At 42.2% G+C, this 25,985-nt stretch overlaps 1 protein-coding gene across 2 annotated transcripts; it reads left to right on the top strand.

Annotated features, from left to right (window-relative positions):
* The first annotated feature begins 3,864 nt into the window (after positions 1-3,864).
* Positions 3,865-25,549, top strand: BEND3 (BEN domain containing 3). 2 transcript variants are annotated; one of them, XM_074862212.1, is made up of 5 exons: positions 3,865-4,055; positions 10,190-10,294; positions 14,908-14,952; positions 15,418-15,641; positions 20,675-25,549. In XM_074862212.1, exons 3-5 carry the CDS (start codon positions 14,919-14,921, stop codon positions 22,925-22,927), a joined length of 2,511 nt encoding a protein of 836 aa, XP_074718313.1. In that variant the 5' UTR covers positions 3,865-4,055; positions 10,190-10,294; positions 14,908-14,918; the 3' UTR covers positions 22,928-25,549. The 2 variants fall into 2 exon arrangements, with proteins under 2 accessions (XP_074718313.1, XP_074718315.1); XM_074862214.1 differs by lacking the exon at positions 10,190-10,294.
* Positions 25,550-25,985: the final 436 nt, after the last annotated feature.

Genomic DNA, 25,985 nt, shown 5'->3' with positions numbered 1-25,985 from the left:
CCTTCCGGACTCCCTGACTCTTGCGTCTGGCTGTAAGGTGGCCTAGTTTCAAGATGTGTGGTGGAGAAAAGTGATAGACGATGTACTGGTACCATAGCAATAATTTTTACAGAATCAAACTGCCAAAATTAGTTGGTGCTGAAAGTGCTTTCGACATCTCATGCCACATCTCTGCCTACTGAGTGCTGTAGGCTATTGTAAGGATCTACAAGAAGGAAGCCTTGCTGAAGGTTTCGGGTTGGATTCTTGCTTATTCCAAATGTATGTGGCACAGGAAGCAAAAAGGCCTCTAAATTTAGGCTCATTCTTCTGCTCTGTGTCGTCGTCCCAACCTTCAGCATACCAAGCTGTTCTGACTCCCAGCTCAGCAACAAGTGCTGCCAGCTCTGCCGCCTCCCTGCCAGCCACTGTGGTTCCTCACCGCTGCCCAGGGGAATCTCTAGCTGACTTGATCCTTTGAACTAACACAGAGAGGGCATTCTCCAGGGGCAGGGCCTGGCACCTGACAGTTTCTATGGGTAAACGTCTAAGGAGCCTCCTTAGTCCACCCTTACAAAACTCCATACAACTGCAAATGGTGCTTTCAGCTTTGCAGGGGCTCTGAACACATTTTTTGTTGGTGGCGATGGCTAAAATCTAGCTGCAGTTTGGTTGAGTGAGTAATGGCCTGTTGTACTCGAGAGCAATGGTGATTTTTTCCTAAAGAGTTCTCTTGCTGGAGCACCACAACTCCCCTCCCCGGTGACCTGGAATTTTCCAGAGATTGCTGCAGTGTCACAGAGTGGCTTTTGAGCCAAAGGCATGAAGGGGGAAAAAAATGAACATTTGAATAAATGACTTGTGTAGCACAAGTTCAAATGGTGAAAAAAAATGGGACTTGTCTGGCTGGGAAGCCAATCTAAGCTTGGTACCTGCATTGCCTGGAGACAACTTGGCTCGCTCCCTTTTCAAGGAATGCTGTTATTGCAACAATATGCTCGTGCTTCTTTATGCTTAGCTGAGGCCCTTCGGGTCTCCTCCTGGGCTTGGGTCCCTAGTAGCTACAATGCCTCAGGCCAGCACTATAGAGCAGAAATGAGGTGGAGTTCAAACTGGCAAGTATTTTCTCAAGGGCTCTGAAAGTGAGTTTGGGATTCCACTGGTTTGCTCTTGCCGTATGGTTGCCTTTCCTTAATCCCACTAAGAGCATTCAAGTAAAATCCAGCTGAGATCCAGCACTACTTAGCAGCTGGGCCAGGTGTTAAAACATGGTACCCTTTAAGTAAACCTTCAATTAGCCTTACAATAAAGGGAGAGGGCAAATCATACTATAAACTTCAGTCTGCCCGGTGCTAACAGACTCAGAAAAGTTACCGGGAAGCGCTCTTTACCTCCAAAGAGTGAATGAATTGTTAACTGCAGAACACTTGTTAATAAAAGGTATCCTTCATTCAAGTGATTCATTGGAGGAGTTACAATGCTGCTTTTAAGGGCTCCTTTAAACAGCTGTCTATTAATAACAATAAGAGCAGTTAAAGTTAAAATCAACAAACTATTATCTGTTAGGATTAATCATGGAATATGACACTGTAAACATGCCAAAAGCCCTAAATGCCAAATTTAGAAGAGTAACATAAGTGGAAGAACGAAATTTTAGAGAACTGCTTCTAAAGGAAGTGCCGAAAATCTGAAATGGTGAGGATTTTTTATTTTAAGAGTCACTCTTTGTATTATTCCGTTCTAAGGAAATGGGAAGTATCTAGGAAAGTGCTGAGTTATTTATGGGGCAGAAGATTTATCTGAGATTGTTTTCCCCCTGACAGTTATTTCCTAATGGACTTTCATGTTTTTATATTTGCTTTTACTAAATTTAAAAAACAAAAAAAAAGTAGGCTTCTTATAGTGAAATGCAGTTTCAGAGACAACAAACGATTCATCTGTTAAATTCACAGCAGCGCTCAGAGCCCAGGTGTTCTACCTGCACATTTACACACTACTTGCCTGGTGTGTACCTTCATGCTGGCATCCATCACCCTTCATGGCAGGATCCATCCTCACCTATTTACTTTGTAGTAAACACCTTTTATAAACACCTTTAGACTTACTCTGGAAAACGTGAAACAATCACTATATAATTAAGAGCACTTGGCTGTGTGCTTTTATTAAAAGGCAAAATGAATCTGTTCAATAGGAAGGGCAGCACCGGGCGAGTTTATTGTGCAAGTAAAACATTTCATCAAAAGCTGTCAAGTTTGATATGTTGCTAATTTCAGAGTCGTTACACATAGCTAAAAAATATAATTGCCATAACTGGCCATAGGTTACAAAACCATACTTCCCTCTCCCGCATTTATAACTTTTTTTAAATCTTTGGGAAACGTTTTTTTTTTCTACAAGCTGTTAGTAGAAAGGGCACGTACGATTTCCCAGACTAATGTAGTGTCTTATGTGCTCCTGTCAAATTCATGGAAGATAAAATCTACAAGGATACTTAATTAAAAAAGAATGCGATCTGTTTCATAAATCATTGCTGCCATCCGCCCCCCAAATGCGAAGCGTGGAAACGGTCTCTTGTTAAACAACGGTAAAGAGCATAAACTCCTTAAGCTTGGATGCGAATTAAAGCAACTTACTGAATTAACTTTGTTTTAAAGTAGAGGCTTAAGCCTAAAATGGCACCAGACACCAGCCTTCCCTGCCTGGCAGTAACTGCAGAAATCCACGCTAACGTTACATAAAGGCGGGCAGCACTTCCACGGGTGCCGCCGGCCCGCCGCGGCGTTCCCGGCCGCGCCGGCAGCTCCGGGGGGCAGCGGCGGCGCAAGGACTACGCGCCAGTGTCAGCGCCCGTCGGTGGCGGGGCTGTCCCGGCGCTCCCTCACGCGCCCCCGTGGAGCTGCCGCGGGGTGATTCGCGGGCAGGACGCCGTGGGCATTCCACGACAGGCTCCTCCACCGCCGGCGCCCAGCGCCAGCTGCGGCCGCGGCCGGGGGCTCGGGAGCCACCGGGCAGCCCCTGCGCTGCCTCGGGGTGACCCGGCTCGGCTGGCCGGGCGGCCCAGCTCCTCCCCGCCCCGCCTCGCCGAGCGGCGGCGAGACGCGAGTGGGTCGGTGGGCAGCGGCCCGTTCCCTCAGGCCGCGGAGGTATGTGTGTGGAGGGGTGACGGCCGGCGCGCGCCGCCCCCGGCGGTGCGGGGCCGCGCGGCCACGTGCTCGCCGCCTCCCGTCACCGGCCGCGGCCACGCGGCCCTGGCCGCCGGCCGCGCGCAGGCACGGCGTCCCCTGTCCTCCGTCCGTCCGTGTGCCCCCCGCCCCGTGCCGCCGCCTCACACACCGCCCTCCGCCCCGCGGCCGCCCGCCTGCCGGGGCGGGCAACGTACGCGCCCGGCCGCGCCCACCGCCTCCCCGCGTGCACGTGCGCGGCCCGCCGCGGCGCCTGCCGCTGCCACGCGAGACCGCGGCCGGCGGAGCCACCCGGCCCCGCGAGGACCGGGGGCGCGCTTTCACGCGGCGGCTGCCCGCGGCGAGCGCGCCTCGTCCCCGGTGCCCGGTCACGCCCGGTCGCGTCCCCGCGCTGTGGCCCACGTGCGGCCGTGCCCGCCGCGCCGCCCGCGGGCGCTGGGAGGGGGCCGGGGGGGGCGGACACGGGGCGGGCGCGGCGCGGGGCGGGCGGGCGGCGCCCGGCGGCGGGGGCTGCCCGCGCGGCGCCGAGTGGGCGGCGGGGCGCGCGCGGCGGGGGCGGGGGCGCGCGGGGTCTCCAGTGGGAACGGCGCGCTCCCGGTGGCAGCGCCGGGGAGGGCGGGGGGTGGGGAGGAGGGGGAGGGGGGAGAGCGGCCTGCTCCTCCCCCCTCCCCTCCCGCCTCTGCCCCTGCCCCGGGGCGGCGGGTGGCGCTGGCCGCGGCGGCTCGGGGCTCAGTGTCCTTGTGCGGAAATGACACACGGTCCCGTCACGTCACGCGAGAGCGCAGCGCGCGGACCCTCGCACACAAAGAGCGGGGGGGAAACGCGGGCACCAGCGGCGGCCGCTCCAGCCGCCCCCGCCGTCCCGGGGCTCCCGTGCCCCTGCGCGGAGCCGAGGTAAGTCCCGCTGCCGCCGCTCGCCGGGCCGGGCGGCGGGAGGGGCGCCGCTCCGCGCAGCCCTCGGCGGGGAGCGCCGCCCCGGCGGGTAGGGGAGGAACGGGGGAGGGGGGGCCGCGCCAGCGAGCGGGGGAAGCGGGAGGCGCGGGGCCGGCCCCTCCCCCCGGCCGCGGCTCGGGGCCCCGCCGCCGCTCCCCCCCTCCCCGCCGCGGGGCGCGGGCCGCCGGGGGCGGGGGGGGCTCTTTGTTCGTTGCTTGGAACGTTGCTATAGCGCTGCGGCGCGAGGGCGCGCGCGCCCGGCCCGGCTGCCTCCATCTGCGGGGCGGGGGGAGGCGGGGGAGAGGGGAGAGTGGAGCGGTCACGCCGCCGCCGCCTCCAGTCTCACCTTATTCCCTCCCCCTTCCCCCCCCCCGCGCCGGCCACATAGATCCGCCCGGGCAGGGTTCGGACCGGAAGCACCAACCGCCGCCGCCGCCGCCTCGGGCTCGTGGGTCTGACCGCGGAAGCGGCCCCGGCCGCCGCGTGCGGGGCGCGCGGGGCGTCCTCACCGCAGCCCCCGCCTCCGGGCGGGGCCTCGCCGCCGCGCCGCTCCCACGTGGCGGCCGCCGCCGCCCCTCCGCGGGGAGCCCCGGCGGGGCGGGGGGCCGAGAGGGAAACCCCGGCGGTGCGGGGGCGGCCGGGCGGCGTCGCCGGCGGTTGTCCCCCCTCCGGGTACCCGCTTCGCCCCTCACCCCGGCCTCGCGGCTTCGCAGGAGCCCGTGGAACGGCGTGGGGCCACTCGCCTGTAACGGCGAGGGCTGGGGTCGGGCTCCTGCTTGGCAAAACCGGTGGCAGCAGCGTCCGGCGGGTGATTCTGGGGTAAATCCTAGCGGTTCTGGGTGGGCCGTGCGCTGAGGGGAGCGGAGGAGGCACGGCGGGGTACCGGCCGCCTCTGCCCGGGTCGCCCGCCGCCTCTGCCCTGCTTTCCCCGGTGGTATGTCCACACAGCCCTTTGTAAACAGAAGGGAACAAACTCTGAACCAGCAGAATGCGAGCCGGCGGCAGGCCAGCAGCCATGTGACGGCTTCCACATAGCGTTGACGCAGTCCCAGAGCTTTTTGGGTTGAAGTGCGGGTAGAGTTTGTCGCTGCCACCTGTAAAAAACAGTGTATGCCCGACCCCTGGGGCAGAGACGTTGAAACAGGGAAAGGAAAACCTTCTCCCTGCTTCTGGCTGATACCCAGTCACCAGATTATGAATTTACATGAACGATCGCATCCAGTAAAACAAATAGTCGTGCCAATATATGTTGATACATTTTCTCCCCTGCTAAATCCAACCCAGCGCTGGACCAGCGGCGCTTTTATCCTTGCTAAGTATTTTCATAGTTTAGATAAGTCCGTTGGATAAAAATGAAGGAAAGTTGAATGCAGTTTGGAAGAGATTTTAAATTGTCTGTACGAAGTTCAGATGGAACAGTCTTGTAAAATAAAAGCAAAGAATGAGTGGAAAGAGAACGAAGCATTGAGGAAAACAGAATGTTTCTAATAGACGTGGGGAGGACACCTGATTGAAGAGAAACCAAATTGATGCATTAATGCTGGAAACAGATTAGGTTAGTATTTTGCTGACCACTGCAAGATTAAATTAGTGTTTGATAAAGTACAGGGGACAGGTTGAGAAAACTTCAGCTTTAGGCAACTTGTGGGAAAACTGAGTGATTTTTTTTTCTTCTTCTTTTTTTTTTTTAAGTTAAACTGCATCTGCAGATGTAACTAAAATGAAATAAAAAAAGACCCAAATTGAGAACATGCCCTGTAAATCCTATTGGCAAAATGCCCTTATTGCAGGCTGGCTTCAGTGGAGACTTGAGGCTTCCTGTCCTCCTCCACAGGGCAGCAAAGGAGGTTTTCGAACTATGTTAAGTATAGGGATTTTATTGTCCGTAAGAGTAATGCTTCCAACAACATCTGCTTGTTCTTTTAAAAATATTTTTTCGTAGTTTTAGAACTTGTTATACATGTATTTATAGTCAGAACATGATTGTAATGTTGGAATACTGTTTTCTAAGGTATTTAATATTTCAAGTGTCAGTACTGGATATCAAGAATAAATCTTACTCAAAAACTCCACTCTTGGGTCCCTAGCAGCACTCTAACTGTCTCAAAATTGACAGAATAGAAAGCATCTGCTTTTAGTATTCTTTATATTGTCTACTTGCATTTTGTTCATTGTTCAGTTAACTGAGGCAACATTCTTATTTCACAGTTTCTTTAAGATGGGTAGTCAATTTGAAATCAATTACTTTTTTTTTTTTTTTTAATAAAGACTTCTTCAGTCTCCTGCCTTTTTAAGTAACTTCCCAAGCCTTTTCAAAATTTTTGCTCAGAAAAGTCACACTTAGAAGGAAACCTGACTATATACCAAGTACAGTTAGGTGTACAAATCAAACAAAAGACGTATTTTCCACCCCCTCCCCAGTTTCTCTCTGTTATAATATTTTGAGGTGTAATTTGTAACATTAGTAAGTAACCTTGTTTCAAGCAGCATGCTGACAGTGACTTTTTCTGGTGATTTGCTAGTTCTGGACATCATACCAGTGAGTGTGGTGATGAGGTTTTCAGCCGTAGAAGGATACTTATATAGAAAATGAAAATACTAATGAAAATGCAAAAAAGTTCAGAAAAAAAAAAAAGACATTGTTGTCTTTTTTTGAGAAAACATTGTCAAAATTCTGTAATATTTAAAGTTAAATCACTGGCCCATGGAACTGAACAGAAGGCAAGCATTGCCTCTAAGAAATACATTTTACGACTCAATTTTGGAGTGGTATTTATGTGTAATTCTGTTGAATTGAATTCAAGTTGCATTGTTTTTTACAAATTGGATGAATCAAATGTACCTCGAGGATAATTGCAATATTGAAATAATTGAACGCAGTGCTACAGCTAGGAAGCAAGAGATGCAGATTACTTGGCTCCCAAAGCAGAGCCCAGAACTCACAGTTCTCTAGGTTTGCTTCTGCAGCCCAGCAGGAGAGCTTTCCAAGAGACAGCCTGGAAAACAACACGCACCCCAAGCAGGAGGCAGCTCCTGGGCAGCCTGAGCAGAGGCGTGTGGCTTCGGTCCCGTCTCCTCCAGGGACTGCAGGGCTGGGTGTTGAGAATGGGCATTCGCTCTCCTTATTTTAAAGCGTCATGCAGGAATCGTTCCTCTAAAACATCACGAGGGACAGTATTTTGTGCTGTTACTGCGTGGTTAGAGCAGCCCTCTGCTCACCTGCTGCATGGGATGGGGCTACTTCCCACCTACCCACACCTACTTTTAAGACCGTGGGCTTCCCTTGGGAAGCATCGGTCACTTTCTGTGTTTATCCGCTGTGTGTTTTGTGTGAGAAACAGAGAGAGACCCAGAGACAGGGAGCAGGACCCCAGACACTTGCCTGTCTGGGGAGTGTCTTAACTGCTAGACTGATTAATCATTGTCCCTTGCTGAGGATGAATATCTATACAAGAGTTTTGGCTGGCTCTGGGTAAACCACACTCTAATTACGTAGCATAATACTGTTGTCATTTTGTGATAAAGTCCTGTTACAAGAAGGCATATGTAAGAGAAGTTGCTACTTTGTGCTGTTAAATGTGCAGTTCAATGTGCAGCTCTTGTAAAATTTAGCCGATGTTACCTCCTCAGAATAGCAGCTTTGTTGGTATTCCCATCGTTTATTTAACTTCACTGGGTTGCCTGTGCTTTAAGAAGAATGTTGTATCTTTCACTTCGTGCTGAAAGCAAGGAAATTGAGCAGCTTATTCCACATATGCTGTTAAACACATATTTAATGTTACTAGTAAACACATGTATCATCCTTTCACCAAAATGTAAAGAACAATTCACTTCTTCAGAAGCAAAGGACACTCAAGTAGAATACTTTTCATTGAAGCCTCTGAGTTTTGTGTATGAAGCAATGTACCACCATGAGGCTTTAAAAGGAATAAACATCTCATAGTACACAGTGTCTAAACCGCTATATTTTTAATAACATTGTTATAGTCGATAATGAAGAATTAGAGACATTCCTTCCAACCTACATGAAGGTGCTAAAATATTTAGTGGGATGGTGTGCATTCAAGGAGCAGCATCTGTGCATTTACCATGCAGTGATGAGCTGAACAGTACAATGTTGTGCAAGCATTTAATTTATAAATAGCAAACTTCTGTAAAACTGGTAACAGGCATTTTTATTGTATTAGAATATATTAGTTAAGATAATGATTAGTTTACATTTAGAATTGTAATTAACAAGTGTTATGAAATCAGAGTCGCTTTCCAAATACAGCATGTGTGCACTTTTATACTTTTCTACATGGTTTTCACACTATTTTTTTTTTTTCAGTTGTCAGAACTTATTGCATTAGATATGGGAGTTTGAAGAGTAAAGAGTTACTTTTTTAGTTATGAACAGCAGAACAACAGTGGGTTTCTTGGTGGATTTTTTTGTTTGTTTTTTTAAGTCAGAACTTGAAAGTGATCAATTAGGCTTTCTTTAAGAATGATTGCAAAGGCAGAGAACTGCCTTGATCTTACTTTATCAGCAAGGTCTTTTCTCTTTGCACTGTACTTTTACAATGGTCGCAATCATAAGACGGGTAGGGAAAGCATCCTCCGAGGCCAACACATGAGTAATTGTAAGGTGGTAAATAGGAGGATAATGCACATCCTGGGGTGGTTTAACTTGCTTATGATTCAATTTGGTTTTATATATCAGGAGCTAGGTACACTTTTATGCTACTTCTAAGCAGTATTATGCATTCGTTATACTGGATGATATGAGACTGAAATACATTTAGAGTGTGATTTGCAATTTGCACCCTTACTCATAAAATCTTTTGTACCTAAATGCTTTAAATCCTTAAGGCTTCGGTGCATATTTCGGGTAGGCACATTTTTGATAAATGGATTGCATTTTTTGCTCTGCTCGCAAAAGCAGCATCAGGGTGGTAGTTAGCACTAAATGTGCAGAGAAACATTCCAAAACCTGAGTGTTTCAGGGTATTCTTTCATGCTTTGGAACTCGCAGCATTGTGCTATGCACTGAGTGAGCTTCCCTATTAGCCATGGGTAATACCATTTCAGTGTTGAATGTTGGTACCAAAATGGTACAATGTTACACTTAAGTATAATCTGATAAGTCTTTTGAATAGAGGCACGTGCCTCAGTGATACCAATGCGAGTAGGGAGCATTAAGTCCCTTCATTGAGCTGTCTTGTTCCTCATCTAATTTGATGAGAAGAAGGGAGAGCAGGATCTGTGGGGATTTGGCCAATAGTGACAGCCAAGGTGTGTTGGGACCCCCCCCTTCTTTCCCTGCCCCCTTGTGCCCTGGCCCACCGCTCCTGTTCCCACATGCCCTCCAGCATGTCATGACCTGGTGATTAGATCACTCTTCTAGGATTTGGGGACCTGGATTCTTGTCTGTGCTGCAAAATCAAGTGCAGGAACTTAAAAGAAAAGAAAGAAAAACAGGTTTTCTGGCTCCCAAATACCTCTTTAAGCATTCTGCCATTGGTAAGTGAAACACCCAACATTTACTTATGACCGTCCTCTATGAGAGTCCCAAAGTACTGAGCATGTTCTGAAAATGGCTGTTGAGTCTTAGCCAGCAGGGCAGATGCAGAGGAGTTCCAAGTGTGGCAGTCCTAGCAGGAGTCAAAAGGGTTTGTGTATGTGGTCCACCAGGAACTTGGTATCTAGAATCTATAACCGCCTACCAGTTTAGCTGGTAGCTGAGTGGGGTTTCTGGATCTTGCTGCAAATCACAAGATCACAAGTCATACCCGCTTAAATTGGTGTCTAGAGTTAAACTGTAATGCATGTTGAATTTATTTGTAGTGGCGTAACTTGAAATGGGACACAATACTGTGTATCACATCAGTTCTCTGCAAATAGGCTCACTGCACATTAGTTTAAAAAGAATACTATCATTGTTTGCATGATTGCAAATCTAGGTATTTTTATTCACTTCTCTTAGAAGAACAAAGCTTTAATCACCCTAAGAAAACTGTCCAGTTTGGTTCATCTTTTTTAACTGTTTCAGAAGTGTCAGGATGTGTGGGTGAGTCTGGAGGGCTGAGCCCAAAGGAATGTTTCTGTCTTCCCAGGTGAGTGCTGGCATCCCACAGGCTCCGTTGCATGACACCTAGCCGTGGCTCAGCACGGGTATCTGTACCAGCACTAGTAGCTATCAAGGCAGTTTAGATGGGAAGGTGAGTATACGTTGATACATCAACAAGCTGCTTATATTGAGACATGAATTATGTAGAAATTCTCAACTACATACTGTCTTCAAGACCGTTCTCAATAGATGAAATGTAGGCAGTAAAATCCAATGATCTGTTGTTTGCGTTGTGAGGATGGGGTCCGTTTACCTCTTCTTCCTTGATTGTTGAATATGTCCAAACACTACGCGTCTTCCTGTTTATCCTACATTAGATAGGTTTAGCCAGTGGCTGTGCTAGAAGGACGCTGCCATTGATCAAAAGCAGAGTCTCTTTTGAAGAAAAAGTGAGAGTATTAGCTGTTTGCTTCATTTTTAGTGTTCAGAGGTGTGGGATCCATAATCAGGGTTGAAAGAGTTACTCTTTCCGAGTGTTTTACCCATATTTTAGCATAAGCATAGAGAAACAGATTGTTAGTTTACCTATTGTAGGCCTGTTTCGTTAGGTATTTCTGAACTGTCCACACATTCTTTGGAATTTAACTTTATATACAAGATAGAAACCAAAGAACCCAGAGAAAATGTTTCTAAAATAACTTGGTTCACAAATTAAAATATTTACAAGCAAAAGCCTAGAAGTTGAAGTTTAAGGTTTATGTTCGTATTTTGTAAAGCATGATTTTTTGGCCAGTTCAGGTGGAAATACAAGAAGTTTCAGCTAAAATTTAGACATACGGGTGCTTAGTCTAGAGTGCCAATCGGCTTCAGTAGGATCAGGATCTGGCTGTTGATGCAGCTGCTATTGTAGGTGTTTGGTATGTTTTGGAATCCACCTTCCAGATCCTCTTTCCACCAGAATACTTTCTGGATGTATTGCAGCATCCGTCTGTATCCCAGCAAGATAAAGCTGCCAAGGCTGGTTGCTCTGCTGATCATGGCTGCAGACGTGGGCTCCCAGCTTCAGCACAGGGTGTTCACTCTTTCCTAGAACTAGCTAACTGCTGTCCTGTAGATAGCATTGAGTCAGTATGAGGTTAAGGATGAAAAATGTATTTATCTTCTGTTTTGAAAAAAGGCATGCAAGGTAAGAATGAAATATGTTTGTATACTCAACATGATGAGGAACAAATGCCGGGTGTTTGCTCTGTTGGATGAATTTCTTACTCTAGTGCTTTTTGCACTATTTTGTCCCAAGTTCTTCCAGGTCTTTTTTCCTCCGGCTTTGTTTATTCTCATGATCTGGGCCAGAATGCTGCCTCAAAACAGATTTTGACACTGCTGCCTCTTCTACGGAGGCAATAATTATTATTCATAAGTACTGATTCACTGCAAACAGTATTTTAAAGAATCTGAAATGTTTTATCTTTAGTGGATTTTAAACCAACAAAATTATTGTTAACCTTACATAGACAGGCATACATGTGTGGACATGCTCACGCATGCACACAGGCTTTCCGCCTTCCCATAGGCCCTAATTTCCTATGGAAGCAATGATACAATTGCTCTGTTGTTATCTCTGTGTCCGCTCACTACTCGCTTGTGACTCCATTGCTACCCATGGTGGTGTAAATAGATGATAAATGAAGTTTCATTAAATGGTTGAGCCAAGCCAGTGGCTCGCTGGCTGAGAGAAAGAGAGATTTTAATTCTTACCAAAACTCATGCATACTCCTGAGCTGGGCCCGATTACTTGCTGTTTTACCTCTCTGATTTAGAAGAAAAGCAGCCCAGCAGAGAAAGAGGTAAATTGTTTTCTGTCAGTTTATCAAGCTGGAAGAGCTCACTGATGGGCACCCATGCTTGACCAGGGGAGCAGGTGGAACTGTGAGGCAGGAGATCAGAGGAGCAGTTGAATCCTGTCTCTTGACAGAAGCTGTCATATGTGCTTCATTTTCTCATAATACCTAAGTTCTTACAAATCTCACAAAGAAGACAGGAAACCAGATAAGGAGAGAGATATTACTAGGACTCCCAAAAAGGAAAAGGCTGGAGTTCATGCTTTGTTTGGCACTAGAGAGTTCAGATATGAAATCCAGTCTTTCTAGGCCTCATCTATTCTGATGCTGGTTTTGACTATTTGTTTTTAATTGTATTCTGGCAGGTTTTAAATAAATAAAAAAAAATCAAAATAAATAATAACACTTTGTTTTAAATTTATGAAACAATGTTTTGAATTCATGTTATTTGACCTGAGTTTGGGATAGCTTTGGTCTTCCTGATGTTGCCTCCTTTAGAAAGTCAATGGTTAACCAGGGTATGTGTTTTACTTTAGTTTTCACTTTTTTTCTTAAAGAGTGGCTGTTCAGATCCTTGTTTATCTTCTACTTCCAGTTTGCTTGTATTCTCTCAGAGGAGTTCTCCTAAAGCATTCTTCCTATTTGAATAGCAGTAACAGCAGGAATTAGAAGGAAAATATAATTCCCTATATCCCCTCCTAATATTTTGTGTTATTCCACTCACCGCCACCTTTGTAATCTTCCCTTCTGGCTCTGTGTTTACCACCTTTTAGTGTTTTGCTCTGAGAGAGCAGTCTAGGATTATCTGAAAAAACATTTTGATTTCCATTACAGAATATTCTGTAGTGGTACCGGCTGATTTGCTTACTGTCACCTCAGGCCCTCACAAAAAGACTGTGTCACACTTCTTGAGCACTGGCACATGTTGGTCTTATACCACATCCCTCAGAGCTAAGTATAGTGCAGTGTGGAAAAGTGTAAGAATGATCTAGGCACTGAATATCAATATATCTGGGATATCAGGGCAAGATACGAACGTTTAATAGTATGTGCTTTTCTTAAGGTCCAGTGTAGCTTTTTGATGGTGCTGTGCAAAGTACGCTGTTTTAGGATTTTTCATAAAGAGCTGTAGTGTCTGTGTCTAAATTAATAAATATTGTTGAGTTAGTAAGACTTGGAATTAACCCTTACCAGTGCTTATTTAGAAGTTGGTGTGGGCCACTTAGTTTCATGGTGTTATGCCTCTACAGAGTTTGCAAAAGTTTAAGTGAAGTGATTATAGTACTGTTAAACTGGCATAATTTATATGTGGATCAATTCATAAATGCAAGTCCCGAAATAGGGGATTATGGTGTAAAAGGACTAGATATCTAAGGGGTCTGTAGTAGCTCTATGTCCAACAGAGACTTCTTCTGGTGATGTGATGATGAAGACAATCTCATGTTATCCTCTTGAGGATGCCCTTTACAAGGCTGTATATAGGGGCCATGTTGAAGATCAGCACATCAAAGGGTATTTTGGCTTCTAGAGTGGCCCAGTATGAGCTGATTTTATAACTCCATGCATCTTTTGTTTGAGAATGTGTGCTAGTATAATTGTAGTGCAATAGTACAAAATCTTATCCCGAATGGGATATCATACTTACCATTAACAGCCATCAGCTGCTGACAGAGAAAAATTCATAGCTACACAGCATTCAAGTTTTTACAGAGTTTTTCAACAGTATTTTGAGATTATTGTTTTTTTAAAATCTATTCAACACTATTCAGAAGAGGTAGATTTTTTTTTCCTCCAAAACAGATTGTCTGTCTCTTTCTCTCTCTTTCTCTTTTAAATTTCATTATAATTCCCACTCCTGCACTGTACATATACACTTTTGATTGATTGATTTTATTCACTTGGTCCAGCCAGAGAGAAGCCTGTCTTGATTTCAGACCTTGGCTAAAGGAGAGGCAGGAACAGTTGAAAGAAAACTGTTTGAAAGAAGGATGTGACTGTGGAAATGTAAAGTAATAATATTCTGGGGCCAAGTAAACATAATGCTGCGTGTAGATGAACATGAGCAGTGTGTGATAGTTTACCAGTCACCAGCTTACCAGCTGAGAGTGTCAGTTTGCAGCTCTGTGCCCTGTAATGGTTAGTGAGATCTGATTAGGTTGTTTGCTTTGTAGATCTCCAAAAGATTTAGGATATCTTTTAGGAACATGTACACAGATTGATATTTGCCCCCAGGTAACTTGCAAAATTAATTTTCAAGGAAACAGAAATAGAGCTGAGTCTTTCATGTGAGAAGTTATGTTAAGATCATGCTAGAACAATACATAATATTTGTTTTTCCTTACAAAAAGCATTCTTACATTATTTAGAGGCTGACAAAAAGTAGTTACTGTAGATCTGCAGATTGCTCTGCTTGAATTGATGCAATCCATATGAAAAGATCAAAGATTTTAAAATTAAAACTTACTCCAGCATGTATATTACAGCTTACGATGAGTTTTCCTTCTGTGATGACTTTGAGTCACCCACAATGGCAGTATAAAAACATTTGACTGTAATAAGTAGCGACTTGTTGCAGGATGGAGAGTTTAATACGGTTAACCTCCATTTATATACTGCCAAAATACTTTACAGAGAAGGTTAAAATGACTTTTACTTTTCTCCATACCAGAAAAAGACATATAGTTTTAAATACTTACCTAGCTGTCGTATGTTGTCTGCAATATAGTTTACATGTTGACAGGTCTATAGATGGCCATGAAATTTACCGAAAATAGCTAGTTATTACAAACATACAGACTGTAAATCATCTGTGGGCTGTTAATGCCCAATGGCTCTAGATTAAAAGTAATTACAAAAACAGATGTAGATATTTCCTGATTCCAGAAGATGCTGATATTTATTTTTGTATTTTTGTTTTATTCTTTAGTGAGATAGAAGATGAATTCAGCTGAAATCACTGATGATGATGAAGGTAAAATATTATACTTTGTGTAATTTATGATCAGGGAAAAATACTTCTTGAATTAAAGTCTTTGTAACCTGATAAAGAATGCACTTGGATCAAGACAAATTACATTAATGTTTTTTAAAAAGCTATCTAAAATACACCATTATCTTTGTTATTCATTATATTTGCTTCTCTACATCCTTCCTCCCCCTCCAAAAAGTCTTCCTACTGTAACTTTATTTGTTTATACTTTAGACTCTTCTTTGGGGAAGAACCTGTTGTTTACTGGATGACTGAATGGTTCCTAGCATAATAAAAACTTGACTTTGGAGTGGCCTCAGCGTACACTTACCATACAAGTCATAAAAAAGAATGATGTTTTTCAAAACACATTTTCGTAAAAAGAAACAAACCACAAAAGATTGTATTAAGGGTGTCATGGTTTTCTGGAGAGAGTGCTTTATCTTTCTAAACCTTCTCTTTTTCCAGTAAAAATTCCTAAAAAAAATGTTGTGAAAGTAGAAACAGAAAACGAAGATGAAGCTCTAGACTGCTCGGTAACATCCAGATCTGCTGAGAAACACTCACTGGATGGTGCAGTTACTTGCCTACAGGACTCCAACAAACGGAAGCAGACCTCACTTGGTTGTGATGGTTCAGGGAGCCAGCAAGATGTCTTACCCAGTGTGAAGAAAAGACGCTTTACACAAGAGGTGACTTCTCTATACATGACTGTGTGATTTTTCTGTTCATATTTCGTAGGCTAAATCGATTGCTGCTATAAGCAAAATGCAAATTGCTTAACTAGATTTGCATTAGTAACAAGTTTGAGGCAAATACAGCTAATCCTAACGCAGTTTGCACACATTATTTGTCTGGATATTTATTTAAATAACAGAGGAGTGATCATATCTACAAAATACAGTTACAGGTTAATTCATTCATGTGAAATATATTTTTGTTGTTTGTCAGAGAACATAGGAGCAGGTAGTGATTTGGATTAACTGAGCATGACTGATTATAGTCCCTCTCATGTCACACAGTCCTTCAGCCGAACAGCCAGTGGTAGAATCAGGGCAGTAATTCTTCCTTCTGTGACACAGATTTCAATGTCAGTGAGACAAGTATAAATTTGTGTATTATTTGAAAAATAAAAACTCAAGGATGCAGAAGACTTCATCATATCAAGAGCAAAATGTATTACAACTTCTCGTGCAGCATCCCACTTGTGATGATTCAGATTTTTGTCCAGCTGGTGAAGGAGATGCCCGGTCTCTTCTGTTATCCTGTTCTAGTGTTTCATCTGTCTAGCAATTGGAGATTTTCATTAATCTTTGCTGAGACTGAGCAAGTTTCTTTTTGTCCTTGTTCTTTTCAGTAGGGAGAGCAGGGATTGTCTCTTCCTAGAAAAGTCTTCTGCTCATGGGAGAATTGGCGTGATGCTGTGCACCATCAGCCCTTCCTTTCTAAGACTAAAATTCTGGTTTTTCAGCTCTTCTTCAGGAGTCACTTTATATTTTTGTTGTTCTTTTTGAGATTCCTGAAAGAGTAGTGTCCAGTGTTGGATAGTCACATCTCTTCTAACACCCTCTAAAGTAGTATAATGACCTCTTGTTTTTCACACTCAGCACTTTATTAAAATAACCTAGATTCAAATCCATCCTCTTTTGAATAACTTCAGGCCCTGGGTTATATTTAGTTTATGACCTACTCTAATGCACATATCCTTTTCTGCTGTTCTGCCTCCTAGCCAGTTATTCCATGTTGTATTTGAGCATTTCATTTCTCCTTTCTAGCCATAGCTCTTCATAATTCTTTTTCTTGACTGTCATCTCTCTGTCTTCTCGGGGCTTTTTTTTTCCCTGAATGCCTGTGGTAGGTGGGTTTTAATCTTATTACGTGGTTCTTTTCCCTTCTCTTTCTCTTTTTACAATTGTTTGACTTACATTCAGGTTCTTAAAAGAGCTTCATAATGGTCTCTGAACTTTGCTTGCTTTGGATTTTACTGTTTGCTCTTTGCCTTTAATAAATTTTTAAATTTAATTTGAAATGAATTATAACTTTGGACTTAGAAAGTGACCCAGTAACAATGATGAAAATTCATTCCGGCTGACCCCAGTGAATCAGCATGTTTAGCTAAATAACCAACCAGAAATAGTCCTTAATCCTAACAACATTTTTACAGTTAATTACTTTTCTAGTACCAATATTTTGCATTAGTTGATGGCTTCATTAACTATTTCTGTTTAAACAGAGGACAAAATGTTAATTATTTTTGAGAATATTGTGCTTCTAGTATATTTTTACTGCACATCACGTAAGCATCTCTGTATGGTACAAGCAGAGCTGTCCTTTTTATGTTATATATCTATACTATTGGGCTGGTGATTATATTGCTAAATTACTTTCTATCAGAAGACATTTTGCTTTTTTTAAATTCTGATTGTCACTTCATAACCACTGCATTTTCCCTAATTTTCTTTTTTTAAAAGAAGTGTAGAAGATTGTGAGTTTAAAAAATGTATGTGCAAGACATTTCCAAGTTCTCATGTGTTTGATAGAATCTTTTTATATGTTTCTTGCTCATATATTCTTTACTCATATGCTAGAATATTATGCTCTGTATTCTTACAGATATTTAGGCTTTGTTTATTAAGCATAATAAAGGTCATAAATTAGATGGACTTCAGCACTAACAGAGCAATAACTGAACAACTTTTAAAAGTTGGCTAGGACTCTGAGAGACAATGTGAGAGACTATTTCACAGTTACTTATATTGATTGATGTTTAGAAAAATACTGCATTTTGCAAACATTCAAAGAATGTATATAATATAAAAACTCACTGTGCAAGCAGCACTATCTTATGTACATTGAGTCTCATAGAACAGTATCTTTGCATATTTTTTGATGGTACATTAAAACTGAACGTCTTAAATGGGTGTAGTATTTATCTGAAATACATTATGTTTAAAGATCAGTGTTAGAGAAAACTAACTAAAAATACTAAATACTAGTTTAATTGAAAAATTTACGAAAAGCCATGTATTTATGCTTTGGATAGTGCTGTTCCCAGATGGAAACTGTATAAAGACAGGATAATTAAAAGCCAAAGGAAAAAAAAGCAAGAATGCATCTGAAATAGAAAATCCTTAAATATGGGCCCAAATGTGTTGTCATCTGTTAATCAAACAATGACTGTGTTTCTCAAGTGCAGATAACCAAATTCGTCCCGCAAGCAGATCCAAACGCTGTGAGCTGCATTAAGTGACAGGCCAGAAGTTCTGCTGCCATCGCAGCAGAGATCTGCTGTAGTTCCTGACGTCAACACTCCTCCTGCAGAGCACCGCGTCCAAAACTGAGAATGCAAACTTTCACAGTACTCATTGTCAAAGTGCAATAAGATACTTAAGACAATGAATTTGTATTGTTTAATACACATTCTAATATAGCTTTGCCCTGGCTCTGTGTGTGAGGTGTGCATTAATAGAAGTTACCCCAACATTGCCAAATTTTATTATATAATTAATTAGGGAAAAGGTATGGCAAGAGTTCTGACGAGAACTGACAGACAACTGATGGCCTGTGGCAAACTATTTAGTAGAGAAGGAATTGAATGAATCATACTGTGTATGTGTAGGATATTTGGAATATTCTTTGTAAACGGGAGCGTTAATGGAAGAGGTAGCAGGTCCCACTGTGTGTGTAAGAAATGTATTCTCTAGAATTGCAATTTTGTTTTGTTCTTTTGATCTAAAACGGTAAAAGAAATTTGTAGTTCAGTCTGGGCATCTGACTGGGGAACAGAACTGCGCATATTGTCGGGAGAGATTTTCATTACGTGCTTTCAGCTGATGTCTGTTTGGGAGAGCTCTATTACCATGTTGAAATAGCTCTGTTTCTCCATGGACAAGTACAGGTGGCGTATGATGATGTCAGTCCCAGCATAGGAGCCTATGGTTAGGTGGGAGCAATGTGGATCTCGGTCTGCTCACAATTTGGTCTCTTGTGTTGTGGTATTCTACAAGTCACAAAGAGCTGATTTACTTAGGGTATATCATACTGCTTGCTGGGGTAAGTCATCCTTTAATAGCTGATGGTGTTACAGGACTCTGGTTCCTTGCTGTCCTCATAGCAAATGTGCTTTAATATGAGTGGGGCTGGAGGAGTCTTCTAAATGGGACCTGGAAGTCAGGTGTCCTAGGCACTACGACGGCTAGTATTCTGTGCACTGTGAAATACATTGCCTTTGCATTATGCTTTCATTTTATCATCTGTCCATCCGCACCGCTTTGGCGTTTCATATGTAGGGTTGTATGATGTGAATGAGAACAGAACTTGTAAACACAACTTCAATTTAATTGAGTCTGCTGGTTTCTAAACTTGGAGTGGAAACCAGCTTGTTTTTCTGAGCCTCTTTTGAGTATACGTTGCATTAGAAATTAAAAAGTGATTAGATTCAATTTGTCACTGCAGTAAGCAGATACCAAGTGTGAGTGAACATAGGGACCAGGTTAATTTCATGAGTGCTACAGTTCTGTTTTTTCAGAAAGGAACCTTAATTCAAGTCCCTTACTACAGAATGTAATGGAGTCTTCACTGGAATTTCAAACTGCTTGGGGCTCTCAGCTCAGACCTCAAGTCTGTGTTTCATTTGTTTTAATACTTGAATGCAAATTCTGTTTTATCTAATTAATGTTCTGTGGAACAAGCCAAGCAGAATGTTTCAGCACAGTCTTCTCTAAAATCTGTGTGTTTTCTCATGTTTGAATTCTGTATGTTGGATTTTGATTCTGTTGTATCTACTTAATTTCCTAAGAATTATTTGCAATATCCACGTTTGCAAAAAAACCCAACTCGCCCAAACCCTGCATATTTGATGCAGGTTCATGAAAATGCTTACTTCCAATTTCATGCAATGAGGAAGAGTTAGAAGTTACTGAGAATATTAATTCCTTAAGAGCTCATTACTGTTTTTTATATAAATAATTTAGAAAATTAGAAACCCATGAGTCTAAACTTCCCCGCCTTTCAGAAATAATCTTAGGCTTCCCTTTTTCAAAAGACAATACCAAGGTACTTTTCACTTTGTTTTAAGTTTTTATTATTTGAATAGAATACTATTTTAAAATTACAGTGATTCTTAGAACTTGTTTAGGAATTGTACACCATTACAAAGATTAAAAAACCCCTATATAAACCTTTCACATCAGAAAGAAGAGAATAAGCATAATTTTGGTGTCTTATAGCTTTTGTGGTATTTTCAAAAGCTAACCTAAAGAGAATGCTGGAACATTAAATGCAGTCATTGGAGGCAGTGGCAAGGTCACAGGACTAGGAGTCAGAAAATCTAGATTCTATTCTTGGCTCTGTTGCTGACTTGTTGCCACCCAAATTCTCTACAGCCCAAGATCCTCATATGCAAGGTGAAGCATAGTGATACTTAATTTGGGAGAGTATTTAGAGCTCTGAGGGTAAAGAGTACTAAGGATTATTATTGCATTTCTATTCCATGGAGAAAGCCATGAGCCAAAACCATTAAAAAACCCCAACTAAATAATACTTTACTGTATTTTTATTTTTACTTTTCCTAGTGAATTTATTAATGTTGGTGTATTTGACACAACTAAGTCCTCTGGAGAAAATTTGACTTTGCATATTTATGTAACTGCCTGCTTAAGGGGCACATACTTATAGCTAATATTTTTAAGGCAGTCTTACTAATACAATATTTATTCATTCAAAGGGCCCCCTTTCAAACATGAAGAACAGAGATACTGGCTCACCCACTCAGGTAAATGCAGAGCAGCCAAACAAGAACAAGAATCCTAACGTAACGTGGCTCTGTGAAGAAGAATCCTTCAGTGACATAACCACTCCATCTTATAAAAAACCTCTCTATGGCATCTCACACAAAATCACAGAGAAGAAGAACCCGCCAGGAGCAGAGCAGTTTGCTTCTTATGAGTTGTTTGAAAAAATCAACCCCAGCAGTCCCTCGCACCTTCGGACTTTGAATGACCAACGCAAAAGGGACTCTGCTGCAGCCATCGCCATAACAGCGGCCACCGCAGATTCTGACCCAAATATATATTCTTTGATACAGAAAATGTTTTACACGCTCAACACCCTCAATACCAATATGACTCAGCTTCACAGTAAAGTTGACCTGTTGTCTCTGGAGGTTAGCAGAATTAAAAAGCAAGTCAGTCCAGCAGAGTCTGTTGCAGACTTCAAGCCTCCCCCAGAGTACCAGCTGACTTCTGCAGAGCTCAAACAGATCATGGATCAAAGCACGTCAGGTGGAGACCTAGCTTGCCGGTTGCTAGTGCAGCTCTTCCCAGAGCTCTTCAGCGATGATGAGTTCAGCAGAAGCTGCAGCGCATGCGGCTTTCTCAACAAAAGGAAACTTGAATCTCTTCATCTGCAGCTTATCCGTAACTATGTGGAAGTTTGTTATCCTTCTGTGAAGAATACAGCTGTGTGGCAGGTGGAGTGTTTGCCACAAGTCAATGATTTTTTCAATAGATTTTGGGCTCAAAGGGAAATGGAAAACAGTCAGCAGAATGTGCAATCGTCCAGTTTTTATGAGACCGAGCAGGTCGAATCCTCTCATTTTATGGAGGATAAAGAGCAGGAAGAAGCTTTGTCCTTGGACAGGAGTAATGCCATTGCTTCAGATTATATGCTGGATGCTCAGGATCTCAATGAATTTTTAGATGAAGCTTCTTCTCCAGGGGAATTTTCTGTTTTTTTGTTACACAGATTGTTTCCGGAACTCTTTGACCACAGAAAATTAGCTGAAAGGTACAGCTGCTTTGGAGACTCTGGAAAACAACTGCTGGATCCTCATCGGCTTCAGATAATCCGTAGGTACACTGAAATTTACTTTCCAGATGTGCAAGAAGAAGAAGCCTGGTTGCAGCAATGTGTTCAGCGAATAAACGATGAGCTTGAAAATACGTATATGGATGGAAGTGAATGTGATCAGATGAGAGATGACTGTTACGATTCTTCTAGTTTACCAGATGATGTATCAATCATAAAAGTGGAAGACAGTTTTGAATATGAAAAACCTGGCAGACGCTCAAAAAAAATTTGGCTTGTACCCATAGACTTTGACAAACTTGACTTTCCCCCTCCTGATTTTGATGTCCCTGTCCCAGATTACCTGTTGAACAAAGAACAGATCAAAAGCATATACGAAAGCAGTCTTTCTATAGGCAATTTTGCCTCTCGATTGCTTGTTCTCTTATTTCCTGAACTGTTTACTCATGAAAACTTACGGAAGCAATACAACTGTAGTGGATCTTTAGGCAAGAAACAGCTTGACCCCACTAGAATTAAATTAATTCGACATTATGTGCAGATACTGTACCCCAGAGCAAAGAATGACAGAGTGTGGACATTAGAATTTGTTGGGAAGCTTGACGAGAGGTGTCGACGAAGAGACACGGAGCAAAGGCGCTCGTACCAACAGCAACGGAAAATCCATGTGCCAGGGCCTGACAGGAGGGAGTTTCTCAGCTATGCAATAAACCCTGAGAGGTTTCGAGAAGAATTCGAAGGGCCGCCGCTGCCACCGGAAAGAAGCAGCAAGGATTTTTGCAAGATACCACTCGATGAACTCGTTGTTCCTAATCCAGACTTCCCTGTGCCTTCTCTGTATTTGCTGTCTGATAAGGAGGTAAGAGAGATAGTGCAGCAGAGCCTGTCGGTCGGCAACTTTGCTGCCAGGCTTCTCGTAAGACTCTTTCCCGAACTTTTTACTCCGGACAATCTCAGACTGCAGTACAACCATTCAGGTGCTTGTAACAAAAAACAACTCGATCCTATCAGACTGAGACTGATTCGTCATTACGTGGAGGCAGTTTACCCTGTGGAGAAAATGGAAGAAGTATGGCACTATGAATGTATACCGAGCATTGATGAAAGATGCCGGCGTCCTAACAGAAAAAAGTGTGATATACTGAAAAAAGCAAAGAAAGCAAAAAAGTGACAGGCTCTTTAAATTCCTAAGACTTTGACCACTAAATTATTGTCAGGATTATGCTTTGGTTTAAACTGAGGGGCCTGTCAGGAGCTGAGGGTGCTCAGCATCTGGAAGAGTCAGGCACTAAGTTTGTTGTGTTTTAATGTGTGTGTTGCATCTATGTGGGCACCACAGCAGTGGGAAGTGGCTTACTACATTTGTACATGGGTAAAGGCCCTAAGTCATCGGTGACAGAGCTATCAGTGACTCACTAAGAGCATGATTTTCACTGGTGCAAATACATGTATTGAAACTGTATTACTCCACTCCCCATTTCTGCCTCATCCTTTTTTATCACTTTCTAATAACAATTTTTTTTTTAAATCATTGTGCTCTTCAGAAGCAGTTTTTTCATTATACCCTTATAAACAGTGTTGTTATTTAATTCGGAGTTTGAAATGAATTTACATTTGAAAGTGCCATGTTCATTGGAAATCATTGGAATATTAGACATTGCTTCTACAGTAATTGCAGCTTCACATTTGTTTTCTTCTTGATGATACTGAGATACTGAAAATAATAATACCATGTCAAAGAATGGGTCAGAATGGTGTCATTTGCATTTTTGACTGTTACCCAGGTTTTATATCTAAAACCAAGAATTAACTGTTGAGGAATTGAGATGTGAGCATAGACACAATGTGAATGTTTTTTTCTATATTGATACCACAAGCTTGGTCCTGCCCCTGTGAGTTCTTTTTTTGTTTTGTCCAGTGTCACTGCTGGCGTGGCTGAGGATGGCTCGTCCGAATAAAGCCAGCAGAACAGACCCAAACCTGTACCCATGAAATGTCTTGCCATCACCTGCTTGCCACTCTCTTTGTAAAATAACAAAGACAACAACAACACAAGACCTGAAACAAGAACTAAGAAAAATTTTAGACCTTACTCTCTATCAAAGTCATGATTCCAAAGGTTTCCAGTGTTCATATTGAATTGCATATATAAAATGTATGTGCAAAGATTGGCTTTGTGATGAAATCCAGTGTTTCAGGGTCCCCACGTATGAGCTGTGGTAATGTAACTCATTCTTTGCGTGAATGTAGCAGCAGCTGGATATTTCAGGTGTAGGGATATTGAACTCCCTCACTTTGCCAAATTGATTTAGTGTAATTAGTAGCTATTTGGAGGCATAACTGTGTATGTATAACTTAGGTTCATATGGTCAAGTTTGCATCATTAATATGTCCAAAAGTGTAAAAAAGACCACCCAGAACCCAATGTGAATTTGCTGTATGACTTGTCACTGGAGAGTGCTGCTTTAAAACTATTTTCCTCTTTTTTTTTTTCTTTTTTTTTCTTTTAATACTGATAGAAATGGTGAAAGAGTCAAACATGGATTTTTAAGACAGTAAAGACAGTGATCACTTACTGACCATTGCTGGAATACCTTGGAGCAATTATTGGTGTTCTCTGTGGTCCTTTTTTGTTGTTTACTTAGATGGGTCATAGTATCAAATTTCAAGTCAGTTCCAGTGTAATTTTCTATTTTAGTATTTGTAAAAAAGTACAAAATACTTGATATTTTTACTTCAGATTTTTAGAATTTTTTTGCTCTTTGAGTCATACTGATCTCCTTCTTTTAAAAGCAAAACAAAACGTTTTTTTCCTAATGACAAGAACTAGTAAAAGTATTATGTTAAACTGGGAGTAAATAATAATAGATAGTAGCATTTGCTCATTTTCCCCATATGCTATCAACATTCTCAAAGAATGTATGAAGAAAGTCGTGAATGTACTAAATAATTCACTGATACTGTTTATATCCATTTAAATGTTTCCTGTTGGTTTAAATAATAGCAGACCATGCACAAAATGGATATCAGAGCAAATATGGCTATAATAAAATGAAAACATTTTACCAAAGATAAAGAACTGATACCACAATGTCTGCATTTATCTTTCATTTTAGTGCATAAATTTAGCAAATTGAATGTATCAGAAATCAAGACTTTCTCTTGTAATTGTATGCTACCTAGCACCTCTGTGAAATTTTTTACATGCACTTTTATGGGAGATATAAAATGACAGAAAGTATTAACAGCTGCTTAATTTGTTGTTGCGAATGACTGGCCAGAAGGTAAGAAATATAATTATATTTTCTTATCTTAATATCATACACGTTTCATCACTTAATGATGTCGAAGCTCCCAGAAGAATTGGATATATATATTAAACTTTTCTACAACTGGCAGATGTTACTAGCTAGCATGCAAATTTGAGACATATACTGGCTTTTGCTGTCAATGTTGACATCAAGTAAAAAAATCAGTCCATATTATCTACTAAGTAGTGAAAAAACAATTTTCACCTTTTAAAATTACATTTTTGAAAGTGGGTATAGGAAGATTTTAATTGTTTTTTTCTTTTCTGTCTAATTGCTGTGTACATTCCTTTTATCTCTTCACAACCGTTTCATGATTTGTTTGATTGTATGTTTTATAACTGATATCAAGAAAATACAATCATATGAATAGTGACATAGTTCACTAATGAAGGCTCTTGCAGTGCATCTGAAGTACAGCCACTTCATCCGGTTGGTCAGTCTTGTAAATAAATTAAAGGTATATTATTTTCATACAAGAAGAATGTTGTCTGGTGATTGCTTGAGTACGAGCAGGAATTTTTTCCTATGTTACTAAGTATGTTACTAAGATGAGATAACCTTGGCTAGTTGGACAATACATAAATGAAAATGCCCGGGTTTGCTGCAGCCATTTTAAAAGATTTTTCTGTCTTTCTTTGTTTAAAAGAATAAACTTGCCATTTTGAAAGTGAGGTGATAGGAAGATTGCTAGATACTGAAGTGTTTGGAACGTACATAGCTATGCACATGCTGACTTTCTATGGATGAACATTACTTCCTACCTACCAGGTCAGTAAACCCTGATAAGGTGAATATCAAGTGTCTCAATCTACTTCTTATAGTTTAAATATATCAGCTTGGATAAGCATTGAATAGCTAACAGCTTTCTAAAAAAAACAGTGTAATATATCATTTTTGTGTCTTACCCATTTTCCACAA

Source organism: Strix uralensis, chromosome 3, assembly GCF_047716275.1.
Source record: "Strix uralensis isolate ZFMK-TIS-50842 chromosome 3, bStrUra1, whole genome shotgun sequence".
NCBI classification, from domain to species: Eukaryota; Metazoa; Chordata; class Aves; order Strigiformes; family Strigidae; genus Strix; species Strix uralensis.
This window is presented reverse-complemented; position numbering and strand designations above follow the sequence as displayed.